General features: G+C 37.8%; 2 protein-coding genes across 3 annotated transcripts in view; both read right to left on the bottom strand.

Annotated features, from left to right (window-relative positions):
• ctsba (cathepsin Ba) overlaps positions 1–1,876 on the bottom strand; it is a 9,373-nt gene extending 7,497 nt beyond the window's left edge. The window contains exon 1 of the mRNA XM_042214120.1: positions 1,722–1,876. The gene's annotated coding sequence lies outside the window, so the exon portion shown is untranslated. The remainder of the gene's footprint in view (positions 1–1,721) is intronic.
• A 2,378-nt stretch (positions 1,877–4,254) lies between these two features.
• Positions 4,255–9,907, bottom strand: part of xkr5b (XK related 5b) — an 11,983-nt gene continuing 6,330 nt past the window's right edge. Inside the window, exons 10-13 of one of the 2 annotated variants that reach the window (XM_014340208.2) lie at positions 9,603–9,790; positions 9,299–9,409; positions 8,838–9,021; positions 4,255–7,609 (exon numbers count right to left, since the gene is read on the bottom strand). In XM_014340208.2, the coding sequence (XP_014195694.1) occupies positions 6,921–7,609; positions 8,838–9,021; positions 9,299–9,409; positions 9,603–9,790 (1,172 nt within the window). In that variant the 3' untranslated portion in view covers positions 4,255–6,920. Of the gene's footprint in view, positions 7,610–8,837; positions 9,022–9,298; positions 9,410–9,602; positions 9,794–9,907 lie in introns of both variants that reach the window. The other variant, XM_005915064.2, reaches the window with a different exon arrangement.

A 9,907-nucleotide genomic window follows, 5' to 3' on the forward strand; every position in this document is an offset into this window, starting at 1 on the left:
CACACACACACACACACACACACACACACACACAAAAAAATCTTATTAAGGACAAGACAAATTTGAATGGTAGAACATGTTTGAAAGACACCAAATGTTTTTTGGTTAATTCTCTAGAGAAGTGGTTTCTTTCTACCAAAAGATTTTTTTGAGGAAGTGGATGAGAAACCCGCTGAGCTGTCTTTTCCAAGTACCAAGTCAGTACCTTTGAATGCACTCATGCCACAGTTGAGTTAAGCTGCTGAGTCATAGTGAGACCTTTGTTTAGGCACAGTTCTGTTCATGTAAAGAAAACCCTCCACATTAAGTTTGATGACAGTTTAGCGTTGATATTAACACATTGTTAAAGGCCAAGAGGCCATAAATGTTCCCCTGTGTGGTTTAAGCGAAAGACAAAAAAAACTGATGAGTCAAAGCCAAAGCCATCGAAAGGCATACTGGAGAAAGGAGAACTTTAGTTTCTAAATCTTTTCTTCAGTTTCTTATCTTCCTTTTAGATAAGAACCAACCTCTGAAGGCAATTCAATCATTTGAAACTATTTATGCTCCCTCTTGTCTACTTAAACTTAAAAAAAACCAAAACAACTTATGGCCTTCTTAAGGTCCTTTTACCAAGCTGCTGGAATAGTTAGTGTACCTCGACACCCTTTCAAAAGATAGTATTTCATTTCCTACTGTTTAAAGTGTGCAGGTCCAAAACTTGCCACGGCTGTTGACATAGCGAGATTTTACTGGAGGTCAAAGCATACGACTCATGTTTTTCATATTCAAACAATCTGACAGGGGCATTGCTTTCCTGGAAGGAAATTATAGGATAACATTTCATCATAGTATAAAGGTGTTCAGTTACAACTAGTTTGTGTAGTTTTTCCCTGTCGATAACTGAGCCACCAGATCTACACACTAGTGGGGGAGCAAACGTTGTGGGTTTTTCCTTTAAATCGTCACACAGTTTTATGCCCACAAGGTGTGGTAACAAACATATCGGACTACATACTTTACTCTTGATCACTTCCTTATTCCTTCCTATAACGCTGAGGTGTTTGAGGTACGTGACAGTAGAAGTAAACCTTTCTTTGTTCTGAACAATACACCGCTATAGTCCTTAGAATAATTTCACTTCTCTCTGGTTAACCCCTCCACCTGGGAGCCTCTGTATGCAGCTCACATGTTCACAACTAACTAACTATAATTTGTTTCCAGTTTTTTTCCTCTTCTTTTTGAAAGAAAAAGGACGGCTCAGAGGACGCTCTTATGAAACAGTTTCACTTTCCATTTCCCCGACTGAATTCAGGATTATATTACACAATATTCTAACCCCCCAAAATCCCTTTTTATGTTATCGAAATACTGCCTGCCTATACCAAAACGCACAGAATAATCAATAACGAATGATAAGAATAAGTCATGTGTGTTTCTTTGGGGGGGAAATGGCATCACCCGTTTCAAAACATCTGACCGTGAAGCTAAAATGGGTCACCCAGTCATAAACAACATTCAATCCATGCAATCAAATAAGCTAACTGGCACCCAGAAGCTCAAAATCGGTTTTTAAGCATGTTATTGGTGACGACTAGTGATGAAAATATGAGCTATACTTGGCCTTTTTTAACCTGGTTTCTATGAGTTTATGTGACCGATTTAGCTAGCGGTCAGCTCTCCGTGTAAACGATGTAGCGGCTAAAATCTGAAGAAAACAATAAATAACAACAAATATTTACCGGCAGTATGTTTTTCAACCGATGAGTTTGATCAGCTCTACAGCTCCAGGTCCCCAACCTCAGCCGGCTAACGTAAGTATAAAAGAGTATTCGGGCCCCTTTCAGCTTTTATTTACTCCTGAAAGCACGTGAACTGATCACATGAACTCAAAGCATGTGATCTAACCGTCATCCACGCGGTCATCGAGCTCTTCCGTTAGTTTAAACCAGTCCTGACTTCTTACAGATAAAGTCAACCATCTGAATTAGAATCCATGAAAAACGATATATAAATATAAATATTTTTATTTTAATGTTAATATATGCATTTATTTATTTTATTTTATTAATGAAAATGTGGAAGAACCGCTGGGTTGTGCTGTGTTAGATTATTTTTTTTTTGGAACTTAATCAGAATGAAAACCCTGCAGTTTAAAAATGTATTTGGACGCTTTTTTTTTTTTTTTACTTAGATGATATTCTATTTATTGTAACTGAAACTGACTTCGATATTTGATTTTGATTTTGATATACCTTTATTATATCATGGTATTACAATGTGACATAGAAGTGACTTGTGAGTTTCGAGGTATTTGTCTTTGTCTTTGCGTTGTGTAGTATAGTAAAACACCCAAATTATCATCCTTATATATAAAGGTAGTACTGCCAAGGTGCTACAGGAATAAAAAGTAGAACAGCTGCAATCTAAATGAAAATGAAATGTAATATAACTGTAATGCATTTGTAAGCAAGCTGCGCAAAACTTTTAATGGAGATGTGCATGGTGGTCAAATAAAAACTGAACTGAAAACTGTGATATAATTTCCAGAGAAAGAGTACTGGGCCCAGGAAACCTTGGTGCTGTGCTGGTATCAGGAAAAGATGATTACATTTGGTCAAAACACAGTTAACTGGGACCAGTGAGATTTTTTCAAGCTCAAATAACCCTTTGTTATTTATCTGTTTAAGAAAGTCTGCAATAAATACACAGACTGTGTAAATTATCTTTTTTCCCCTATATTATGTCTGTACTGCATGTGGATGTGTTTTTGAGCCAACATTGGTTTTCATGTGATTTTTACATCTAGTTTTATTCATCAGAGTAGTGTCCTGTGATTTGACCCTGATTGTGCTTTTGATCACTGACCACAGAGAAAGAGATGATTGTCCAGCTGCTTTCTCTTCCTTTTATGACTGTCATCTGACTTTGAAAGTGATGAGTTGGGAAAAATAACGCAAGCACACCACATCAAATGTAATTTTTTTTTTTACCAAGTGGCGTAAGAGCACATCCTAATTCTAACAAAAAAGTGCTTTCACCAGAGCAGGTGACTCAGTTTCACATAGGAATATTAGACTGTATTAAGGAACAGTCTGGGGTCACGTTACAGTTTGTCAAAGGACTATCTAGTTTTGAAAATAATTATGTTTTTGTGCATTAATAATTCAGAGCAATCATATTTTTATGATATTATGATGAAACCGTCTATTATGGAACTGCTTGTTGACATAGATCTCACTTCTCAGCTCCTTTGGCTAAATTCTTGAATGACAGCCAAAGCTTTTAGAACTTTATGTAAAATATTTTACAACAATTTGAAGTTTAAAAAGAAAAGTTTAGAAAATGACTAAGTAAAATTGGCCACAATTTGAACAAATATTATTTACAAATGTTTTGAGTGCAAAATAGAGACCACTCCAAAATGTGCAAGCATTTCTTTATTTTATAAGTCTGCACATGAAGAACAATTCATGTAGTTAAAAAAAAAACCTGCTCATTGAAGGGGTGTATGTCAGGACTATGAGTATTGTAAAGCATAGTTATCCTTCTTGTGTTACAACAGGGTTACAACAATTTGGGTGCATTGAGGAGCGACTCAAACATTCATTTTATTGAGCAATAGCGTGCATGCTAGGCTACAAGGGACAAAACTGTGTGAGGACTTGGTCAGTGTCCAGAGAGATAACAGAAACAGGCTGTCCAGTAATCTGTTTTATAACTGGACTACACACCGTAGGCCCTTCCATTATGAAAAAATGTAAGCGCTCTATTTCTTTAAAAAGTAGAGAGTAAAACCTTTTACTTTTCAAAAGTATTCACTGTAAAGCTCAACAGCAGTGGGTTAGCCTGAGATAAATAACAGTCTGATACAGTAGGCATGCACTCTCAGAGAAAATACGCACTCGAGGGTTGCACTTCTTGAGTCTGCTGTCATTCTGATGAATTATTTAAACATCTTGAGCATCTTTGTTTACAGTGTCAAAGAAATGTTTCATTTTGCAGCAGTGATTTATATTTTGGCACCAAAACTTGATTTTGACACATGAAATTAAAGGTTTGAACAAGCTATAGCCTTTTGCACGTTATTTATAATGCTTTGATGAGTGTATGAGATGTTTTGATCTTTATATTTGATGACCTTTGAGAAAGTTTCCAGAGATGTGCTAGGATAAAGCTCGTGCTGCTGCACTTCCACTGATATGTGTCTATTTCTCAGAATCATAGTGATGATAAATTAATCACTGGTAAGCAATAAAACCCAGCACACTGGACTTTGATCATGGCAAATGGCTTTATTTTTGTCATATCAACAGCACACTTAATGACACGACTACCATCCACAGCTCTTTTGTGGAAATCCTCTCAGAGATGAGGTGCTAATGAAAGGAGGTCGTCCAGTGACAAGGTGACGAGGTTATAATGAATCAGCAAACTAACTCAAGTCTGTCAGTGATAACTATCTGCTCTCTAAACATCCTCAAACTTTAACACAAAACCTTGTCCAGATCATTTCATGAACAGTAAATGTGATCAAATATAAAAGAACCTTTTAAAAGTACAAAATGAATCAAATTACAAACACAAGTAGATATTATCGTATACATTGCGTACACAAAGCAAAGCATGTTATTTCTATTTCAAAGCGATATGCATACATGAGGCAAGCGTGGCAGCTAAAGCTGTCTTCGTACAAGGCAAAGCGATGACGCATTTAAAGCATGAGTGTGGATATTTTTTCACAAGTGCACTAAATACGTTAGCTAGCTTATTGCTGTTGCGTACACATACATTCTAGCATGTGTTAAAAAAACGGTAATGTGCAGTTACATTAAGTAACGTGTAGGTAATGTGAGTGCTTCTTTCTCTATGGGAGTAGATATAACTCTCAGTCTGCCTGTATGAATGAGCATCATGCAGTGACTTAACTATCAGAAAGCTGCAGTAAATGGACACCAGTTTGAAAAAGCAGTTTCTACCAAAATCAAGTTTCTAGTTTTAAAATCACTACTTTGCTCCATGAACTCAGTTTCTCAGTATCCTAAAGTGCTGCTTGCGTTTCCTTTCCTTCCTGCACATTAAAGAAAAACATTAACAGACCTCATAGTTACTACTGCACAGTTATTGTTTTGTTTTGACACAAAGCAATAAAAGTAATCCAGCACAGTAAAAAAAAGAAGAAAAGAAAAATAGATAAAGTCACATGGAAGACTGACATAGTCACAAACATTATTCTGCGATTACAGTTTAACTTCGCACACAGGTTTCATGACGTTAATACAGGTACTGACCACTTCAGACTAATAGCAGCGCATAATTTCGAATTACTTTTGACTGTGCCACAGCTAATTTTTCTTCTTCTGTTAGCTACATTATTTAATGTTTTAAGATAAAATTGCAACACGGAAGTTCAACTGTATTGAGGTAGGTGGTTTAACTGATGGACAGACTGAGGAGTGACACAGATTACTAGATATAGTTAATCCTTTGTAGCACAAGTAGAGGTGCAGCTGTTCAGGTAGGACAGGTATGAAAAATTAGTTTCAGTGCTGTGTATAATTACATAACAAAGCGGGTCTTTGCTAACAAGGACTGTGTACCCTTTTATGAAGCGCATAATCTGTCTTGCATTTTGAATACACTCCACAGGACAGCACACAGTACATTTTGATATTACACCAGTTAATAAGTAGGCAGTGAAGCGAGATTTAAGATTTGAAATTAAAATGTAAAACTTGAAAGTACTTGTATTAATCTGAAGTGTTAGCTCGAACTGTGCAAGTTTAACTCCCACACAGAAAATATATCTTCTTCATCATTGATCTTAACAGTGCACAGAAATGGTAAAGTTTCCTCTAGTTCCTTATCCTGCGTCACACATATTTTATCGCACTTCCCTTCTTTCGTCTGCAAAGGTTCAGAGCTCAAAAAGTGTTGTTATAATCAGTGCACAAAGATATTTGATTAGTAAAACCCAAAAGCAAGTTATATAAAAAATTAAATGCATCTAATAAATGAAACATAATCCCTTCATAATCACTATTTTACTCATTCAATATTCTATCTAATTACTCTCCCTTCCTGAATTGGCCTGTTTCAGTGTGTATGTGATGTAGGTAAATACTAATATGTACTTCACTGCAAGTATAAGTAGTTTCTTAAAAAGTGGATGAGACATCTAACATCAATCGCCTTGTGATTAAAAAAAGGAAAGACAGAAAAGAAACGTCAAGAAACGTAAATGTTTGCCTGAAGCTGAGTTGATTTACATTAAGATTTTTGCATTGGTGTGTCATGTTATAAGAAATTCTGCACAGCAGCCTGGCAGACAGCATGTTGAGTTATTGTAAACTGGTGATTTTGTATTTTCTTTTGGTATAAAGGATCCAACAGCTCAATAACTGCTCATGCTTTAAATTTTAATTACAAGCCATAGCTACTTTATAGTCATTTTGATTTCTCTTACATCCTATCCAAGGTTACCTCAGTTGACACTTAGGTGTAGGTTTTTTATTTTTATAGAGTAATAGTTAAAAATGTAGTTTGAAGGATTATTATTTTATTTTGACAAGTAGTCCAGATTTTAACTTCTGTAATCTACAAAATTTCAACTCACCCTCTCACATATATTAGCTTCAGATGTTTCCTCAAATTGCTCTCATGGCTTGCATAGGAATATACTTTAATACAAATCCTTCAAAGTCCTGCTATTAAAACTGAAGATTTGTCTCTTTTGATTGATATTTTGGTCAATGTGACACACTTTCAGCAATTATTTCCTGTCTAGCTGCACACAAGGGGAAAACATGAGCAATATTATACCAATCTCTTTCTATGACAGTTATAAGTTAACTTAAAAGATTCTAATGCTGAGAACAGCAAAACTGGAAAATACACCATCCTCCACCCAGGCTTTTCTTTTCCTTGTACCCCCATCCTACTTACACTGCCCTCTCTCTGCTGTCCACAAACTGGACCATCTGTTTGCGAGCGTGGGAGATAACTGGAGTGAGAGGAACAATGGGTGTACCAGGTGTAATTGCACCAGGAGTTGAAGCACCGGGAGTTGAAGCGGCAGGAGTCGAAGCCGCAGGAGTCGAAGCCGCAGGAGTTGAACCTACAGGAGTTGATGCTGCAGTAGTTGAACTTACAGGAGTTGAAGCACTAGGGGTCCCACCTGGGGTAGCACCCGGTGTTGTACCAGGAGTGGCAGGGATGACGATGACAGGGGTGGGGCCCAGGCTTTCTTGTTCTACACGGGGCTCCAATCTGGGTGTGGATGTGACAAATCGGGCCTCCCTGATCCGGTAGGGACTTCGGTAGGTGGAAATGGGTGACAGCTCTGAGCCCCAGCCAAGATAGCTCCCACTGGAAGGAGACTGCGCATCTGCACTAAAATACAATGTAGTGCTTGACTCTCCAGGGACCCCTGATTTTTTATCTGGTGAACTAATCAGGAGGGGGGAACGCCGCTCAGGTGACCAGCTGGGAGTCTTGATGTCTAAAGAACCCACCGAAGAGGCCTCAGTCAGAGATGCCTCTTTGCTGTCGATGTGGCGGAGGCTTCCTGGTTGTTGAGGAGACGAGAGCGACGGTGAGCCATAAGCAGCGCTTTGGAACTCCTCATCACCTTAAAAAATAAAACATTGGAAAGAAAAGTCAGTTTAAAACAATACACACGTATACTGCAGGGGAGTCAGTGCTAGAGGTAAGAAACATAGTGCAGTCTATATATTTGCTGTCTCTGTGATAAATAATAAATGCACTGTACTAAAGGTCATAGCTTATAATGCCTGTAATATCCTAATTTTTCTTTTAGCTAAGAATGAACAACGTAACTCTGGTATGTTCAGGGTATAGACATAGTGTAGAGAAATCTGACTCTACAAAGACACAGAGTGCTGCACTGCTCTCCTGCTTTACACACTACTGCACACTTTCTGCTCAGCTCCAAACAGCAGACAGACACTGTTACTAACTTTCTGGCAAGATTCTTATAGTTACGTAAAACTAAACTAAAAACTAAACAAATATGTGCATTTGGGATCTTAGAAAGCTAAAATAAAAAGAAAACATTGAGGAGGTGTTCTTAATTTTAGTCTTTGTCAGGTCAGTTTGGTGAAATTTTCAAAGAATAAAAACTAAACAGAAATGAGAAAACCCACTGTGGAAACTAACACAAACTAAACTGAAATAAAAACAAAAATAAAACAAACTATAATAGCTCCGCTTGCCAGTGAACACCACAGAGCATTGAGCTGCTAAAGAGATCGATATTTGTCATTAGAGTTGATCTAACCCTCCGACAAAAGAAAACAGAAGCACTCTAGAGCAAAATTCCCCAACGCGCAGAGACTACACTAAAACATCGATGTTTTATTATGTTTTGTTACAACATGCTGACGTCAGTCTGTCTGTATTGCAATATGCTGACGTTAGCCTGCTTTTAGATTAACAAGCTGATGTCTGACCTTTGACCTTGATGCATTACATACTAAAATGGTGCATTTTATCATCTTTACCCACATGATTGGAGCAGAATTGGCTGAAATCTTTAACTTCTATAAGCTGTTACTTAAAATTTTAAAATACAGTCATTTATGGCATAATTATCACTTTTGTGTCGTAGGGCAAAAGAAAAAAGAAAGTTTGTTGTCCATGCTTTTTCATATGAAATATTACTTGATATGGCTTTTTGTACTTTTTTTCAAGGTCAACTTCGACCTTGGGTACTAACAATGAAGATCAAGTCAAATGCTTAGCCAACCTAGGTTCCCATGTCCCCGAAGAAAGTGTTTATTGTTTTGATGTTTGAAGACAAACCATAGAAAACTGTGTATGATATAAAGTAATTTAACCTTTTCCCTCTGATAGTGCCACGCTGGAGTCTTCTTCTGCAGTTTCTTCAAAGATGACCTCCTGGACTGGGATGATCTCTGGAAACCTTCTCATATCCTGAATAGTTGTGGGAGGAGCTTTTCTCACTGGTCGGGCCACTATAGTGCAGTGAGCTGGCTTTGGTGGCTGGACCACCTCTCTCACCTGGATACATTACAGACACGTGAGCCTCAGACTACAACAAGCAAACATAATGTATCCTTTACAGAAAAACAAGCCTTTTAGTAGTTATCCTGATGTTTACTGATACTCCTGATATTTATTCTCATGACCACACTAAATGCCTACTGTCCTACTGAACTAACCCACCAGGTTTCAGCTCATAAGTGGCTTAAATAAGCAATGTATTGTATTCTTAGCTTAGAATAGACACAGTCCCCCTTTGTGGTGGTCTAGATAAGATGTTAAACAAAACTCTTGCCTCTGAAACCTGTGAAGGAGCTGGTGGAGGAGGAGGTTGAGCAGCAGCAGCAGCAGCAGGTTGAGAAGCTGGTTGTGCGTGGTGAGAAAGCTGTGGCTGAATTGGTGGAATCTGACAAATCACATCAAAAGTATGAAAATAAACTCCTTTTTATATAATCACATTTTCTTAGCATTGGGGCCAGGTTTGGAAAAACACAATTTTATCATACTGATCAAAGTCACACCTTAAAACAAAGCAAAACAAAACAGTAAGTTTTAGGAAGTCCAGCTACTAAGATGTAAAACTCAAAAAGACAACTAACCTGATGGACACGTAGGTCATCAGGGGAGTGAACTTCTTCAGACAGACCCATCAGTCCAGCCAGTCCCCCCTCACCATATGCAGACCAGATCCTTGAAACATCCCCTGTCTTCAGAGCTAAGCGAATCAGCAGCCAGTGGTGATGCTTCCAGCCCTCCCATTGGATAGGAAGGTCCATGAGAGTCCCACCTCCTTAACAGAAGATGCACAGTCATTCTTCAGATAGATAGATAGATAGATAGATAGATAGATAGATAGATAGATAGATAGATAGATAGATAGATAGATAGATAGATAGATAGATAG

Source organism: Haplochromis burtoni, unplaced genomic scaffold (assembly GCF_018398535.1).
Source record: "Haplochromis burtoni strain Fernald_Lab_line unplaced genomic scaffold, NCSU_Asbu1 Contig_11, whole genome shotgun sequence".
NCBI lineage: Eukaryota > Metazoa > Chordata > Actinopteri > Cichliformes > Cichlidae > Haplochromis > Haplochromis burtoni.